Below are 19407 nucleotides of genomic sequence, written 5' to 3' on the forward strand. Positions count from 1 at the left end.
ATAACATTCCCTTCCCAAAACAAACCATATTGCCTGTGGACTAGTCCGCCTAAAGCCACAGAATTAGAAGTTATGGTAATCTTACTAAATTTAAGATGTATCTATTTTTATTAAACTCATATTAATGTCTTATTTACTAAAGATTATGGAAGCAAAGATTATTTTTTCTTGGGCTGGGTTTAAAGTTTATAGCCAAATTTTGACACTGTATAGTATTTGAAAGGAATAAGTATGAAATTACTTGATTAATAAATACAAAGAATGTATGCTGGCAATTCTTAAGACATTTTTACTATTACTTTACCAATAATTTTAAAGCTGTCTTATTTATTAAAGATTTTACTTAAGTTAAATAAACTTGAAAAAGCATTTGACTAGCCTTTTCTTTTTTCATGATAAAGTATTTGATTTAAGCACTTTTATTTTCTTAAGCCAATTAGAGATCTTTTATATATTTTCAGTAGTGAAACATTGTGTACACAACACAAAAATACATAGATGTATTAGGCATGCCTATAGAAGTACATCTTTAGATTTATAGATTTATAAAGACCTTTTTCTCTATCTTAGACTTTTAGATTCTTAATAACATGTTTTATAACCCAGAGCAGTTTTCAGCTAAATAGCCTTAAATTTGCATATTAAAGGAGACAACTCAGGTGAAAATCAAATTACAAAATTTACATAATAAGGTACTGAGACAAAAAGTCTGGTGGTGCTAGAGGGAGATTAAAGATGGATGCCAAATTAAACATAAAATTATAGAAATCTATCATAGAATTGTATAAGGAGACCAATTTTATTTAGATACAGACTACATATATTTTAACTGGATCTTTGAGCTCTGGGCAGAGCCCACACTGAATCCTGGGTGTCCAAAAAGGGAGAATAATCATGATCTTAGTCTATGTGATGCTTTTACAGTGCACTTAAAATAATTCTTTTTAAACAAAGATATTTCTAAGTGTTTGAACTGCATGCTTCCTTAAAACCCAAAAGTAGCCTCTGTTGTAATAGGTATTTTAGTTAAAAAAATCAGGTTACAAAATACAAAAGCAAGCAGTTTATTTAAGAGCTGAGACAAACTTGTCTGTATATTCTTTTGGTATTCCATAAAAAGCAAACAAACAAACAAAAAACAGAAGTTCCTCCCCAAAAGGGAGCTAGGTACCTTCTTTGATTTCTTTAAGGGCCCCCAAGATATTTTAAACTATTTTAGGTCCCTCATGCAGTAGATGGTGCAAGAGAAAGGAGAGAGAGTAGATGTAAATGGAGAAAACAGAATTCAGTTAACTGAGAAGAAAAAATATTTTGCTCAAAAAAAGGCAAGGTTCTAGGAGAGAAAAAAAAACATGAATGCCTTTTAAATACAAACAGGCACACAGGCACACATACACACACACACATCTTGGATGATAACTTTTAATTAAGCTTAACCATTGAGCTCCTTTAAAAAATTTTTTTAAATCTCATTATCATATTTCAGCTAGGAGAAATTGCTGCTATTTCAGAAGTACCAAGTATCAAACCAGAAAGGGCTGGATTCAGGAACCAAATCCAGGGTGTCCTGCTGGAAGAAAAAAAAAAAAAAAGAAGGCAGAAGCTTAGCTATTGAACTCCAGCATGGGTGGACAGCCATTGTTCTTTCAGTTTGGCCTGGCTAGTAAAAAGGTGGCCTTGTTATGTAAATAAAGCCCCTTTAGTAGTTAAAATTAAAAAAAAAATTCATTTCTTTTTCCCTTTTGCTGTCCATTTTCTCCCCCACTACACCACCTTTGTGTGCGTGTGTTGTGGCAGGGTGTCAGGGGTGGTGGTGGGGAATTTAGCCACTTCAGAGGCCTTGTTCCCCATAATTTGGAATTTTCCTTCAAATTTTATCAAGTCTGATAGAGTTGGTTAAACCCAATGGGAAAAAGACTGAAGGAACAATAAAAATAGGAACAAACATACAACAACAACAAAAACAGTTAAACAAACAAACGACAGCAAACAAACACATTATGTGATTACTGAATATTGTAATGGTAAGGAGAAATTAAGACCAGCTTGTTCTTAAACTTAGCCAAGACAAAACCCCAATTTAGCTACTTACCTAGGGATGGGTCTCAGGCTGAAGACCGTACTCTACCAGCCTAGAAGCTGGAAAAAAAACTAAAAAACAAAAACCTGAACTCATCTTCCCTGCTGCAAATGAGCTCAAACTCCATAAAGGAGTTATCTGCCTTTCACCATCATGGAAACAGAAAATCTTGCCTTCCTTGTTGGAAGCAAGTAAAACTCCAAAAAAGGGAAGTTGTACGGCAAAATAAACTTTAGATCTCAACCAAATTTTGGGAGATCAGGGATTCTCTGGACGGTATGCTCCCAGACCTCAGCAAATTGTCCTATTGGAGCCATAATGTTTGCTCATGCTGATATCAAGCACCAATAGGAGATTTGTGAAAGGTCAGAGGCATCTCCGGTCAGAATTGCCTTGTGGTTACCAAAATGTGAACCCCCAAAATCTGAGACAGGTCTCAGTTAATTTAGAAAGTTTATTTGCCAAGGTTGAGGACATGCGCCTGTGACACAGCCTCAGGAAGTTTTGATGACATGTGCCCAAAGTGATTAGAACACAGTTTAGTTTTATACATTTTAGGGAGACATGAGACATTAATTAACATACATAAGATGAACATTGGTTCAGTCTGGAAAGTCAGGACAGCTTGAAGCAAAGATGGGAAGACTTGAAGCAGGGAGGGGGCTTCCAGGTTATAGGTAGATAAGAGACAAATGGTTGCATTCCTCTGAGTTTCTGATTAATTTCTCCAAAGGAGGAAATCAGATATGCGTTTATCTTAGTGAGCAGAGGGGCGACTTTGAATGAAATGGGAAGCAGGTTGGCTCTAAGCAGTTCCCAGCTTCATTTTTCCCTTTAGCTTAGTGATTTGGGGGCCCCCAGATTTATTTTCCTTTCTCAAGTGTTACATCTCTAGTAGATACTGCAATTCAATAAGTAAAAATGCTAGGATTTTTTGCTAGTTACTAGGAATATAATAATCGAATGCGTGATTGCAAATATTATAAAGTCACATGAAGAAAAAGGACAGGTAACCTAATAATGATAGTACACACTGTGACTAATTGTTGTTAGGAAAGTGTAGTACTTAAGAACTAGAGTCAGAATGCACTGATTTTCATTTCAGCTTCACTGCTTATTGACTGGGTAACCTTCTAAGCCTTGATTTATCATCTATAAAATGAATTAATAACATTACCTAATTGATGAGGTAATTCGGAGTATTAAGTCAGTTAATGTACGAAAAGTAATTAGCACAGTGCCTGGGAAATAGTAAGCACTTTATGAATATCAGCTATTTTTAGTAGTAGTATTGTAGAAGTATATGTAGAGAAATCAGGAGTAAAATGAGGATTGCCATTCAGACAAAATCCAGAACTGATAGGCAATGATTCTAGAATAAGAGTTACCCATGGGTGGAAGGTATAAGGGATGAGGGAAAAGTTTGTGCCAAACAGGGTTACAGAGGTTTGCTAATGTATGTCAAGTTTTTGAAACTGCTGGTATAGGCATACCTTGTTGTATTTTACTTCACATTATTGCACTTCAGAGATGTTGTAGTTTTTTTACTAATTGAAGTTTTGTGGTAACCATAGGTTAAGCAAGTCTGTTCGTGCAATTTTTCCAACATCATGTACTCACTTTGTGTCTCTGCGCCACATTTTGGTTATTTTTAAAATATTTTTATTTTTTAAATTATTACTATATAGATTATGGCAATTTGTGATCAGTGCTCTTCGATGTTACTTTTGTAATTGTTTTGGGGTGCCACAAACTGTACCTATATAAAACAAGTCAGCTTAATTAATGTGGTGTTTGTTCTGAGTGCTCCATTGACTGGAAGTTCTGTCTCCATCTCCTTAGGCCTCCTTTTCATTGAGACACAGCAATATTGAAATCAAGCTGTTTAATAATGCTACAATTGCTTTCCAGTGTTCAAATGAAAAGAATTCTTGCATGTCTTGTCACTTTAAAACACATGCTACATGTGATTAAGCTTAGTGAGGAGGGCATGTCGAATGCCAATACGGCCGAAATCTAGGCCTCTTGTCCGAAGTATTAGCTGAATTGTGAATGCAAAGGAAAAATTCTTGAAGGAAATGAATGCTACTTTAGTGAACACACAAATCATAAGAAAATGAAATAGCCTTTTTAATGATATGGAGAAAGTTTTAGTTGTCCGAATATAAGATCAAAACCACTATAACATTCCCCTAAACCTAAGCTTAATTTAGAGTAGAGCCTAACTTTCTTCAATTCTACAAAGTCTGAGAGAGGTGAGGAAGATGCAGAAGAAAATTTGGAAGCCAGAAGAAGGTGGTTTATGAGGTTTAAGTAAGGAAGCCATCTTCATAACAAAAGTGCGAGGTGAAGCAGTAAGTGCTGATATAGAAGATACATGTCTAACTTAATTGATGCAGTAGCTACACTAAATAACAGATTCTCAATGTATATGAAACAGCTTTCTAAAAGAAGATACCACCTAGGAATTTTATAGCAAAGAAGACATGTAAATGCTTGACATCAAAATTCAAAAGACAGGATGACTTTCTTGTTAGGAGCTAATGCATCTGGTGATTATGAGCCTTGGTAATGAGCCAGTGCTCATTTACCCTTCTGAAAATCCTACGGTCCTTAAGAATTATGCTAAATATGTTCTGCCTATGTTCTGTAAATGGAACAATAAAGCCAGCATGACAGCATATCTATTTACAGCATGGTTTACTGAATATTTTAAGCCCACTGTTGAGGCCTACTGCTTAGAAAAAAAAGACTTCTTTCAAAATAGTACAGCTCATTCACATTATACCAAGTCACTCAAGAGCTTTGAAGGTGATGTGTAAGGAGATTAATGCTGTTTCATGCCTGCTGACACAATAACTGATACGGTTTGGGTGGCGTCCCCACCAAAATCTCATGTTCAGTTGTAATCCCCAGTGTTGGAGGTGGGGGCCTGGTGGGAGGTGATTGGATCATGGGGATGGATCCCTCATGAATGGTTTAGCACCATCCCCTTCATGCTGTTCTCTTGATGCTGATAGTGAGTGAGTTCTTGAGAGATCTGGTTGTTTAAAATTGTGTAGTACCCCCTCTTCACCCTCTCATTCCTGCTCCTGTGCCTGCTCCGCCTTCACCTTTCACCATGATTCTAAGTTTACTGAGGCTTCCCCAGAAGCCTTGCAGATGCCAGCATCATGTTTCCTGTACAACCTGTGGGTCTATGAGCCAATTAAGCCCCTTTTCTTTATAAATTACCCGGTCTTGGGTATTTCTTTATAGTAATGCAAGAATGGTCTAAGTACAATAACCATTTGGCAGCCTGTGGATCAAGGAGTAATTTTGATTTTGTGTACTATTTTTATTAAAATACATTTTGTAAGGCTATAGCTGACATAGGTGATGATTCCTCTGATGAATCTAGGCAAAGAAAAATCTCTGGAAAGAATTCATCATTCTAATTGCCTTTGATAACATTCATGATTCATGGGAGTAGATCAAGATATCAACATTAACTTGAGTTAGGAAGAAGTTGATTCCCACCCTCATAGATGACTTTGAGGGGTTCTAGATATTAGTGGAAGAAGTAACTGCACTTGTGGTAGAGATAGCATGAGTAATATTGATAGAATTATAAGTGGAGTTTGGAGATGTACAGAATTGCTGCAATGTAATGATAAAACTTTATTAATGAGATGTTGGTTTTTATGGATGAGTAAATAAAGTAGTTTCTGGAGATGGAAACTTTTCCTGGTGAAGATGCTGTGAACATTGTTGAAATGACAATGAGTTGGAATATCACATAAACTTGATAAAGAAGCAGCTGGATTTGAGGATTGACTCCAATTGCAAAAGTTCTGTTAGTAAATTTTTATGAAACAGCATTGCATGCTGCAGAGAAATCTTTCCTGAAAGGTGCAGTCAGTCATTGTGGCAAATATCATTGTTGTCTTATTTTAAGAAATTGCCACAGTCACTCCAACCCTCAGGAACCATTACCCTGATCAGGCAGCAGCTGTCAACATTGAGGCAAGACTCTCCACCAGCAAAAAGAAAACGTGCTAAAGGCTCAGATGATCATTAGCATTTTTTAGCCATAAAGTATTTTATATATATTTTCTTCTAGACATAATATTATTGCACATTTAATAGGCTACAGCATTGTGTAAATGTTACTGTTATATGCACTGGGAAACCAAAAAAATTTTGTGACCCACTGTATTGCGATATTAACTTTATGGCAGTAGTCTGTAACTAAACTTGCAACATCTCCAACATATGCCTGTACTGTTATTTGACTGCAGTGTTAATGCTATTAGCAGAGAAAGAAGCAAGGCTAAGTTTCTAAGATTGGTATATGATATGTTAATGTGATTGGACGTCATAAAAATGAGGGAGAAACACTGAGGAAATTTAAGCAAGGGAATTAAGAAGTGTTTGGAGGAGAATCACAGAAACCTCTTTTGGGGTTAAAGAGAGCACTTTGTCAGTTAAGTTTGTGTATTAAACCATGAGGAAAGTTATGAGTGCCTTCATTCATTAGGCATGTGTTTGCTATAGAAAGAACTTAAACTATTTAATGTTTATAAACAATATCCAAGGATTTATCATCAGAATAATATGCTATAATACTTATGCAGAACTGTCTGGTATATTTATTCCTCATGTTTTATTCCAGAAATATGTTTTATTTTGTCTTTTACAATTGTCTATTTTCTGTGTAACCATATTTTAAAAAATATTACCTTGTCTGAATTATATACATTATTATTGTATTAATTATCTGTTGAAAGTTTATATGGAATAGATTTCATCGTGGATCTTAGTAACAGCTAATTTAATCTCCAATTTGAATTTATTTATATTTTTTAAAAGAACAAGTAAGAATATAACCTAATAAGATCTCAAGTTGTTTGCCTGAAACAGCCCGATTGTCTTTAAGATATGACTAGTTAACTAGCATCCTTTATGTAACTATGCTTTTAAATCCAAATAGTGGTTCGCAAGACCCTCTCTTTCCCTTCAGTTCGTTAGATGAACTTGATAATTTTAGCACATTCTTTTATATTACATTTTCATTTTTGTTTATCTGAAATATTATATCAGAGTTTATTATGTCTGGCAAGCTGACATTTTGCACAAACACATCAATTTATCTTTCATAAAATAAGAAATTTTCTCCCACAAATTTTGACATTTTGTAGTAAATATCAAGCTATTAATCTACTTCTCTGTCCAAATGCATTTAATGCAACTTTTTAATAAAATCATAAAATTTAAAATATTGATCATTATTATTAATTCATTAAAATATAGCATATCTTAAATTCAAGTTTTAGATTTTGGACATGTTTTCAATATGAATTTACATTTACATTTGAATTGACAAAATGTATTATCAGGGTTTCTGTAGTTTCAGCTAACTTAATTTTTAGCATGTTGTCTTATCAATTATTTTGGGGGTTTTTTAAACAGATGGGGAAGATGAGAATATGAAATTGTGTCATTAATCAGTCTTTATTTTGATTATTTTTTGAATAATCACTGTATAATGAATAAAATTATTACCGAAGACAGAATTACAAAGGTGCATTTATACTGGCTTAAGTTTTAAAACTAACTTTAAATGTAACTTGTGTAAACATGTCATATTTTTCATGGGAATACCACAGAACTAAATGGAGAACGTTATTTGCAAGAGTCATGTTCTAGCCATGGCATCAACAAATAGGAATCTTCCTAATTAGAACATAATAGATTTTACAGTCATAAATATCCCATACCCTGAGAAGATATACTTTCATAGAAAATACAAATTTAGAATATTGTTGCCGTTATTGTCTCACTGTTTTTTAAAAGCAGTTGGCTAAATAATCATTCTTTTAAGATGGTATCATTTTTAATACATTAAGAAATAATATTTCATGTAATGCCACCTAATTGAGACACAGTAACATCTGTACCTTCTTCCTTTCATAGCTCTTAATAAGGATATTTGAAGTCCTAAGAATACTCCTGTGCTAAATCTTGCTATTGAATCTATTTATTCTATAAATTTCTTGAAGTTATTTATTTATATTTATAAATATTCCTAAATTACATTCATTTATTTATAATAATTTATTTATTTATTCAGTAGTTTTATTGAGTGCTTTCTGTATACTGTCTACCAACTACTGTTCTAGTCATTGGAAGAGTGCTGTGAACAATATGAACAAGGCTACTATTCTCGAGGAGCTTACATTTTAGTGGGGAAAAGACATTTTAACTAATGATCAACCAGTAAAATAAAATAATTTTAGATTGTAGTTTGAAAAGCATAGTTTTTTACAATACTATAGAGTAAGGGGGTGGTAAATTACTTTACATGAGTGTCTTTAAGAAGTGCAATATTTACGGTGAGACCTACATGATACAGAGCAAGCCATGTGAAGACCAGTTGCCCTACATCACTTAAGAATGATTCTCCTTTGTGCTTATTCCTTTTCCTAGAAACCAGGCTTGTCCAACCTGCAGCCCACGGGCCACATGCAGCCCAGGACAGCTTTGAATGCAGTGCAACACAAATTTGTAAACTTTCTTAAAACATTATGAGATTTTTTTGCGATTTGTTTTTTTGTTTTTAGCTCATCAGCTATCGTTAGTGTTAGTGTGTTTTACGTATGGCCTAAGACAATTCTTTTTCTTCCACTGTGGCCCAGGGAAGCCAAAAGATTGGGCACCCCTGCAGTTTCCAGTTTTATTAGAAGGGGCCTGGAACTGCTGTATGCTATTGTAGACAGAGAAAAACTGAGAATAGCCAGATACAATTGAACCTAATGCTGTGCTTCATTTCTTTCTGCTCTCTGTATCAAATTTTTCTGTTTGATCTCAGCACTTCTGCATATTTTTAGATGTTAAAAAGCAATTTCTTGTCCCACCCATGTGAGTAGTAGAAGACAGGATATTTTTCATGTTCTTTTTTCTCATAGCACTTACTGAGTTCCAACATATTATATAATTTATTATTATCGCCATTTATTATCTGCTCTCCCAGTAAGAATTTTTTCACTGCTAGCTTTTATTTTTAACTGATACATCCAAGTACCTGGTACAATGCCCAGAATATAATAGATACTTAGTGATTTATTTGATATATGCATAAATGTATACCCCTTAAGAGGGAATCTTGAAAGAGAATCTGATTGAGTTAGTGTCTGCTTGGCATTGCTTACTAATTTTACAAAATCATCCTTGTATCTGCCTTCCATTTCCATAATTAATTATATCTTATTTTTAAAGTATATACCTGACAATGGACTGCAACGGTATTTTCCATAGGCAATTTCCTGTGGAATTTTCTGTGGAAAGTCTCTGGTGGAGGAACATTTTGAAATATTTGTACAACAAATTGTAGTGCTGACTCTTCTGTTGAATAGCCAGTATGGAATATATTCAACCTGAGCCTGTAGCCTCCAGCTGGGACTCCAAGTACAAAAACTGCTTGTGCTGAGTCTACATTTACTCTTGAGTGCCATTTATTTTAACAGATTAGTTACTCTGAGTGTCCCTTGCATCAGTTTTTAAGAAAGTCTGTATTTCAGATGGTACTTTTTATAGAGACTTTACCCATACACTTCATCCCACCATTAATACTCATTATTGTAAAAGGTAGGAGAGTATTATCTGTAGCAGGAGTTGATTGAGGTCTTCAATCAGTACTTTACTTAATGTTCAAGTATCATGTGTAACCTAATTTGAACTGCAGCTGTTATTTTTGGTAATTTTAAAAACAGTGTTAATTTTGGGAGGTCCAAGTGTCTCATCACCCCCAAGAAGTGGTATTTCAGCTTCTTCTCTGAAAACAAGCTGGAATCAAAATAGCATTCATATTTCTTATGAAAACTTTTACATTTGTCTTTATTATATTTATTAATAGGTAAAGATAGATAATGTAATTATTTCAAGTTTTAGAATGTTTTGGTTCTTTACTTCCTGACTTTTACTTGAAGAAGTAGTCAGTTTCCTCTGGCTACTTTATTTATTCAAATATTGTTTGGGCAGATGTAAAAAAAATATATAGAGATGTTTCATGTGTGCCTATGTCTTGCTTACTTGCCTGAAATTATGATCTTTCTTATAAGGTACTTAGTTATATGGACCCACAGATGGCAGGTAAACCATAATAAAATTCTGCAGTTCCAGCCTGAATCATGTGCTTCATCAGTTTAAGTATATTGTTAGTCTGTTGGTTACTCCCACTACTTATACACCATTTAAATTAAAGAAATGCCAAATCCTTTATATGTTGAAGAATGGCAGCTACTTGGGAGTGATAATGAGTTAAATAGGGATTGCGCAAGGGGATTAGTGAAGACTCATATTTGAATATTATGTATTTTAATAATCAATACTTTTTTCCCCTAAAAATGTGCCACTTGCTCTTTGAAAATTTTCCATCTCAGTTCCTTTCCCCACTTTTGTTGGACCTTCTTTGTTTTGTCTATATTTATTTTTTTCTGCTTAATTTCGATTTTCACTTTTAGCAGTTTCTCCTCATTATGAGACCAGTCCTGGAATAGAGATTTGACTGGTTGCTTTTGAACATTCGTGTACTCCAACTGTTCCAGGCTTCTTTAGAACTTCCTCAGGATCCCTTCAACTAACCTACTCTTGTATTGAGCAACTCTACACTTCTGTTTTCACTTCCTTATTCAAGTTGACCTGGCCTAGTTCCAGTTAATACCTTTTTGAAACTTTTGAGTTTTCCTATTGATTCCCTCTTTTTCCTGCCTCATAGACACTGGTACCTTCCACAGCTTGAGTTTGTCATTTACCCGTACCAGTTTATGTTTTGACATTTAAGGGGATAGATAATCTGCCACTTACTTTTGTTAGAATAGTTGTTCTTTTTTTTTTTTTTGGCTTTTCAATTTAGCTGCTATATATTTTAATATTGGAAGTCAAGGATATCAAAAACTATCCTGCTATGCCCACTGCCCATGCAGAACTCTGTCCCTTGGATTGCATTTGTTAATTTCTAAGTAGTTAAGCTTGTTTTGGCCATATGTGAAATTATAGTTTTAATTTTATTTTATTGGAATATGTTAATGTACCTCATAAAAGCTACCATTTAGATTTTTAAAATACTTTCTCTGTACAATGTTTATTGTCTTCTTTTTAAAATGTTCTATGGATTAAAAATATATTTTAAATCATCTGTGTTCTTGATGATTTCTGCTCTGTTTTGTAACATAACTTCTTGAAAGTTCAGCCTGTAGTTTGTTTCTACTTTGTAATGTTCCACATTCTCCTTATATTCTGTTTATATTAACATCCCCACCACTCTGTTGGAAGTTCATTTGTTTAAATTACTCATGAAGTTCATGTTGTCAAATCCAGTAGCCATATTTTCATCCTCATCTTAACCAACATAATCAACCACTACTTTCTTCTTGCAACATTTCTGTTCTTTGATCGTCTTGACACAACCCTTTCCTGGTTTCCTCCCACCTACCTTTCCACTTCTTTTTTTTAAGCTCTAATGATGGGGTGGCCCTGAATATCCTCTTAGAGATAATTTCTCCTGCATCTATTCTGTCTCATAGGGACTATCATACAAGTACATGATTTAAGATGACATTTATGTTCCTTTGATTTCCAAATTTTTAAATCTAACCTTTCCTGTGAGCTTCAAGCTAGTAGTTACTGTCTACTCTTGAACATTTAATAGGTATTTCACATTTAACATATTCTAAGTAAGTTTTTCTTTCCTTATTTCTCCCTTGATCCTCATGGCACTTTTCTATTCTCAATAAGTAGAAATATCATCTTTCCACTTGTTCTTGTGAGAGCAAACTACAATAGTCATGACTGATTCTTCTCCTTCATTCACCTGTCATATCTAATCTTTCTTCATTCACCTGTCATATCTAATCCTTCAGCACGTCTCCTCATTTCTCTCTCTAAATTATGTACCTAACTACTTATTTTTGTCTTGATGACTACTACTCTTGTGCAAGCTACTATTGCCTTACGACTAGAAAAATCAAATATCCTCTTCTCTTATCTTCTGGATTTCCCCAATTATTTCTTTCTCACCCAATAGCCAGAATGATATTTTTCTTGAGAGTTAGATCATGTCATTCCCATAGCTCAAAACTTTCCATGGGTTCCCATTGCCCTTATAATATATTCCGAACTCTTTGTCATGGCCAACGACCTATGTGACTTGCTTTTTGCTTTCTAATCTGAATTTATTTACAACTACTCTGTCCTTTGCTCACAATACTCCAGATCTTATGACTTTTCATAAACATGTCTAACCTAATCATCATCTTTACACTTGAGAAACCTCTACCAACAGATATTTGTGTGTTTTTAAACTTCTTATTTGGATATAAGCTCATATATCACCCCTTTAGTGAGGCCAGCAGCTCTAACCACCTGATCCAAATTAGCCGCAAATCCTCCTAGCTCATATCATCTTTGTTTTTTTCCACTCAAAACACCACTGTCAACAATTATGATATCCCCCTACAAGTTCACCTGGTTATTTTCTCCCTCCTGCTATTAGAACATAAAAGCCAAAATAATAGGAGCTTTGTCTTATTATAATGGTGTCACTAGCACCTAGAACAGAGCTTGTTTAGTGACTATTTCTTGAATATTTTTACATGATTTAAATGATTTAAGTAGATCAATTTTGTGTCTCTTTGATCAGATAACTTTTAAAAGAGATATGCATGTTAATAGTTTATTCCAAAATTTTGCCATTATCAAATTCCCCTTATATGTCCAGACATTGTGTTTTTACTTACTTGGCCTGTATTTTTGGTGCATATTGTTTTATTATTGTTATATTTTCTTTGTCTCAGTGTTTTATTTGATCAGGTTTTGCCTTTGAATTTCACTTTGCTATTAATATTGATTTATATGTTTTATTGTTTTTAAGTGCCTATTGTATCTTCTTACAGTATTTTATATTTTAGATAAAAATGTGTCACTGTTCTATATGTGTTTTCTGCTAAAAATGTAAAGCTGAATTGTATCTTTACTGCAGAAATCTCTGTCTTTCAATGTGGATTCAGCCTGTTGACATTTACTGCAATTGCACTGTATCTTATTCAGTTAATTTTATGTTATGTTTATTATTTTATTTGTTATTTCATCTGTTCTCTTTTTTTATATATTTGCTAATTTATTCAAGCCTTTGTTCAAGGTCCTTATGCCCCCTTTTCATTTAGGTATTTATCAACATTGCGTAAGGTTTCCTCCTATTCCAATTTGTCTTAAATAAACTAATTTTCTTTATTATGATTTCAAAATATTATCATTTTGAAGATTTTTCCTGTTTTTAATTATTGTTTCCAGAATTCTGTTACCATGGATTTAAGTTCTTGTTGACAATATTCTTTGATAAGCTTCATTTCTATGATATTCTATGGACAAAGACCTGGGAAGAAAATTCGTTCTTTTAAACTTTAAAAGATGTTTTTTCTTTAATCTTTTATAATATTTTCACCTATAACCAATCTCCTATGCCAATTATCTTTCTTCAGCCTTTGTATAAGTGTTTCATAATTCAATAGCTTAGAAGCTTGTAGGAAATGAATATTACTATATTTAAGCTTACATGTACATGCCAAAAAATCATTTTCTCAACTTACTGTAATTCTTTACATAAGAAATACTGACATCCCTTATTTTAGAATGCCATTTAAATTCCTTAGTGTTCTTTCCTTGCACTGGAAGCTGGGACAATTATAGGATTAATTTCCTTTGTTTTTCTTCACTCAGGAATCATAATCTCTGGCCACTTGTCCAATGGCTGAAATTGGTTGTTTCAGATACTTCACCTAGTTTTCCAGTTGTTTATAGCAGGAGGGAAAACTCATTCCTTTTAGTCCATTTTCAGTAGAAATTCTATTATGTTTTTGCAACATTTTCATAAAATATTATTAAAAGAAAAAGAGATTTTAATACCTGAATGGTTTAGCTTCAGCAATGTGGGAAAACTCACTTATATTGACATCTCATTTATACATGATACAAAAGTTTAATAATGTTTATATTGTAACTTTTACATGCCAGAAATTATGGTAAACATTACATTTCTATTCAGTTAGATTTTCTATAACATTATAAGGTAGATGCTTTTATTATTACCATTCGCATACGGGAAAACTGAGAAATAGACTAGTTTTTCAAAATATACAGGGCTAGTAATTGAAAAACTCCACATTACACAATCAGTTATTCTCTATCCAGATGCTATATTGTTGATTGATATACTATAATACACTTCCTCAGGACAGATGTTACAGTATGATCTCTATAATGTTAACAGAAATGGAGAACGACTTTAACTTTTTGGCTAGTTTCACCTTTTAAAATTAACTTCTTATTAACATTAACAAGTTTTAAAATGATGTGACATATTTTATTATTTGAATGGTGTGTAACAAAACATTTGTATATATATATGAAGCTTCCCCAGATGAAGATATATAGGGAGAAAATTCCCTGTTTTCTTAGCTGAGTTGAAATGTGGGTGTTTTGGTTAGGCATATTTAATCTGTCGTAGTATTTCACATGAAACTCTTAGCGTGCATCCTTAAAGTAATTATATAATAGTTTTTAAAATATTTAATGTCATATTCTACACTATGACCATCATTAGCAGTTGGATATATTAGGTATTCTAGATGAAATTTTGATTCCATCACATATTTGATTTATAATATCATGATCCAAATGTCTTGGTGATTTAGAAAAACTGTATTTACAAATGTCATGAAATATCACCACAGGTTTTAGAGAAGAACATACTTTCAATTTTTTTATTTTGATTTTTCAGATTGCATTCTCACAACACAATACAATCATGGACCTTGTGCAGTTTTTTGTCACCTTCTTCAGGTAAAAGTTTGCTTTGACTGACTTTGAACTTGTCAAGCCTGTATTCTGATATATGTCCTGTCAATCTGTTAGATAATCGACCAATTCTAAAACCTTAAAGTATCATAGAGTATGTCTTGAATAGCTTTATATGCTTAAATATATCCCACAGAGCAGAGGTAACATAGCTGAAATGTACTTGTGCAAGATTATTTTGCTGTTACACTATTTAATAGCTAATGGATTCAGTGGAAAGAGGATAACTTTGTGTCCCCCATCACATAAATAATTATAGCCTGTTTTAATTAATGAAATTAACAATGCATGCACCACATGGATTAGTTACATCTACAGGAACTAAACCAATTTGTTTATTTCTTAGTTAATTTTGTTAATTGTGTGACATATTCGTTGTAGGTTCATAAAAAGGGCTCCACAGTGAAGCAGCTTTGTAAAATGCTACATGTCCTAAAGTTAAATAGTGCTCTTTTGGTTGGTTTTCAACTGGCATTACTTCTCAAAGCTTTTAAAATGCTAATTTGCAATATGTCATTCTACAAGAGAGGTTATAGTTTGTAGCATTTCTCAAAACATGAAAACTGTTTTCAGGGAACATTTATTTTCATTTCCGTGGGATATAAATGTAGAGACTCTGGGTTAGGAGTTTAAGTTATAAAATATCTGTGTTATGAGATCATAGATCCTCTGGATTGGAAGAGATCTTATTTTTATTAACATTATTATTCACGTGTGAAGTTTATGCTGGTCATTTGGGTGCCTTTGTACAAATTAGACAAATATGACTTCTCCTTCTGGCAGATAAAGCCCCACATCATGGCACACAAATTTGAAAATAGTGCAGTATGAATTTTAACCAACACTCACCAACTTGGCTGGGCTGCCATACAGTAAAGACCTGAACAACTCAATCCTTAGCACAGATGATGTATTTGGAACTTGTCTAAACACAAAGTAACCATCATCTTGTTGGTTGTCTTGTCCAGATATCCATAAAGTATTTGAATTTCTAATACCTTCTTCACTGGAGTCAGCAAACATTTTCCATTAAGGGCCAGATAGTAAATATTTCAAGATTTGTGGGCTGTATGGTCTTCATCGCATCTGTGCAACTTTTCTGCTATAGTGTTAAAGCAGACAAAGCCAATATGGAAACAAATGGGAGTGGCTGTGTTCCAATAAAACTTTATTATAAAAACAGCTGGTGGATTGAATTCAGCCTGTGGACATAATTTGCCCAACCACTGATCAGTTTTATGCCTGAATGCCTTTAATGACAGGAAGCTCACCAGCTCCTCAGATGGCATTTTCCATCATCAGATACCAAATTGTTCTTTATAACTGAGCTGAAATCTGCCTCCCTATGATATCTCTCCTAATTCCTCCATATGGGCCCATATATAACAATTTCAATTTCTCATTTCCATTTACAGCCCTTCAGATTTGTAAAGTATTTTCTACGGTTTACACATTCCTTGTTCATTTTTCTACTTCTCTTGATAAGAGAAACCTTTGCCATATTGGTCAGTTTACTCTGAAAACAATCATGTTTATCCATGCACCTTAAAATATTATAATTTCTATAATGTATTTCTATAAACATATTTATCACTAATATGTGTAAAAAGTGCATTTATACTTTAAATTGTTCCTTAAAATGAAATTTGAGGAAACATCTTAAATATGTTTAATATTTTACAACTTTGTACTTCAGAAAACAAATGAATTTTAAGGCTATTAACAAAGTTACAGTATGGTTTTAGAAAGTACTAGAAGTTACAATTGAACAAGCATTATTGAATGCATTAAAACAACTTTTGTTGTTGTTGTTGTTGTTGTTGTTGAGACAGGGTCTCACCCTGTCACCCAGGCTGGAGTGCAGCGGCGCTATTTCGGCTCACTGCAACCTTCACCTCCCGGGTTCAAGCATTTCTCCTGCCTCGGCTCCTGAGTAGCTGGGATTACAGGCACCTGCCACCACGCCCAGCTAATTTTTGTATTTTTAGTAGATACGGGGTTTCACCACATTGGCCAGGCTGGTCTCGATCTCCTGACCTCAGATGATCTGCCCACCTCGGCCTCCCAAAGTGCTGGGATTACAAGTGTGAGCCACCATGCCTGGTCTAAAAAAACTTTTTGATGCAGAATAGTCTGGAAGAAAATTCACTGAAAGTTTGGTTAAGTGCAAAATTTCACAAAGTTGAATATGTATGTAAATTATTTGAATCTTGAGGTTTTTTATTTTAAGCTTTTGAATTTGTGTGCATATTTAAATTCAATAGCTCTTTTGTTAAGTAAAAGAAAATTACTGTTAATGTGTACCATGTCTTAGAGATGATCCTATTTATTATGTTGTCATCATGGACAATGTAAAATAAAATATTCTAATCTTTGGGTGTGATAAAATATATTTGATGGGTTTTTTGTCATTTAAATTCTTCCAGTAGTGAAATGTAAATTAGATCACTTTAAAAACTGTGTCATTGTTAAGAAAAATATGGACAGGATATTTTGAAGCTTATCAATTATTAAGTTTTATAAAGCTACTGCTAAACTTTAGGAGATTTTAAAACAGGTTAACATTTATGGAGACCCCTCAATCAGGCCATTTTTACTGTTATTGCTGTTATTTTGGTAACAGAGCTGAGTGCGTCAGCTTTGCAGTTTAGCCATTGTTCTGTAGGGGATTGTTCTCAAACTCTTTGTTAGATTTTACCTCTATATTGTGTGTAGTTCTGATGGTAAACATAATTGGGCCAGTACTAGGGAGATCACTTACAGACATACCCTGGCTCTGCTCTTAATGTTTTATGCCATCTTAAGTAGGTCACTATTTTAGTTTGTTTCTATTGCTGAAAAGGAATACCTGAGGCTGGGTAATTTATAAAAAGAGGTTTATTTGGCTCACAGTTGTGCTGGCTGTACAAGAAGTAGGGTGCCAGCATGTGCATCTGGTGAGGGTATCAAACTGCTTCCACTCATGGCAGAAGAGGAAGCGGAGCTGGCATGTGTAGCAATCACATGGGGAGAGAAGAGGTGAGAGCCAGAGACTCCTTTAAACAGCCAGCTCTCTTGGGAACTAATAGAGTGAGAACTCATTTGCTACCATAAGGACACCACCAAGTCATTCACAAGGAGTCTGCCCCTGCAACTCAAACACCTTTCATTAGGCTCAACCTCCAACGATGGGTATCAAATTTCAATATGTGGTTTGGAGGGTCAAATATTAAAACTATAGCATTCTATCCCTGGCCCCTGAAATCCCTGGTGTCCTTCTCACATACAAAATATAATCATTTAATCCCAGTACTTCCCAGAAGTCTTAACTTGCTTCAGCATCAACTCAGAAGTCCAGAGTCCAAAGTCTCATCTGAGACTCAAAGCAAGTTCCTTTCAGCTTTGAGCCTGTAAAATCAAAATCAAATTACTTATCTCCAAGATACAATGGTGGAACAAATATTGAGTAAACATCTCATTCCAAAAGGGAGAAATTGGTCGAAATATAGTGATAACATGCTGCATGAAAATCCAAAATATAGCGGGGAAGACATTAAATCTTAAAGCTCCAAAATTATCTCCCTTGGTTCCATGTCCTGCACCCTGGGAACATGGATGCACCATAGCCCTGCTCTACTAGGCAATCCCTGGTGGGTACTCTCTTCAGGGCCTCCAACCGCATATTTCTGCTCAGCATTGCCTCACTAGCATCTGTCTGCAGGGTCTCCACCCCTATGGCAGGCTTCTGCCTGGGCACTCAGGCTTTTCAATACATCCCCTGAAATCTCAGTGGAAGCCGACAAGCCTCTAGTACTCATACTTTCTAGCCTCCTTCAGTGGCAGTAGGCGCAATACCTGGGGCCATTTGAGCAGCGAGATGTGGGGAGCACTTTCTAGAGATGGGGCATGGCAATGTTGTCCCAAGCCTGTCATCCAAAACCATACCATCTTCCTTGGGCTCTTGGTCTGTGATGGGAAGCCCAGAAGCCTGCCAGATTTGTGAAATGCCTTCAGGGTCTTTCCCCCATTGTCTTTACTAATAGTACCTGGCTCCTTTTATTCATGCTACTTTCTTTAACAAGTGTTTGCTACCCCAGCACTCTTCTGAAAACACTCTTTCCTTCTCTGCCACATGGCCAGGCTGAGGATTCTACAAATTGTTATCCCCTGCTTTCCTTTTGATTATACATTCCAACTCTAGGTTATTCATTTGCTCCTGCATGTGAACATAAGCTGTTAAAAGCAGCCACATTACTTCTTGAGCACTTTACTGCTTGGCATGGACACAATGTAGCAAAGTTCTTTGACAGGGCATAACAAAGGTTATCTTTGCTTCAGTTCCAGTGATTTCCTCATTTCAGTCTGAGACCCTCAACGTGGCCTTTACTGTCTATATTTCAATCAGCATTTTGGTCACAGCCACTTAACCAATTTCTAAGATGTTCCAAACTTTCCCT

The 19407-nt window shown here is 34.5% G+C and overlaps 1 protein-coding gene across 10 annotated transcripts in view; it reads left to right on the forward strand.

Annotated features, from left to right (window-relative positions):
- The window catches only part of ATRNL1 (attractin like 1), an 853639-nt gene that overhangs the window by 408233 nt on the left and 425999 nt on the right, over positions 1–19407 (forward strand). For 7 of the 10 annotated variants that reach the window (XM_016919435.4, XM_016919433.4, XM_016919431.4 and 4 more), the window contains one exon: positions 14895–14956. The exons of the other annotated variants lie outside the window; for them this stretch is intronic. In XM_016919435.4, the coding sequence (XP_016774924.3) occupies positions 14895–14956 (62 nt within the window). The remainder of the gene's footprint in view (positions 1–14894; positions 14957–19407) is intronic. 10 annotated transcript variants of the gene reach the window in all.

This window comes from Pan troglodytes, chromosome 8 (genome assembly GCF_028858775.2).
Source record: "Pan troglodytes isolate AG18354 chromosome 8, NHGRI_mPanTro3-v2.0_pri, whole genome shotgun sequence".
NCBI lineage: Eukaryota > Metazoa > Chordata > Mammalia > Primates > Hominidae > Pan > Pan troglodytes.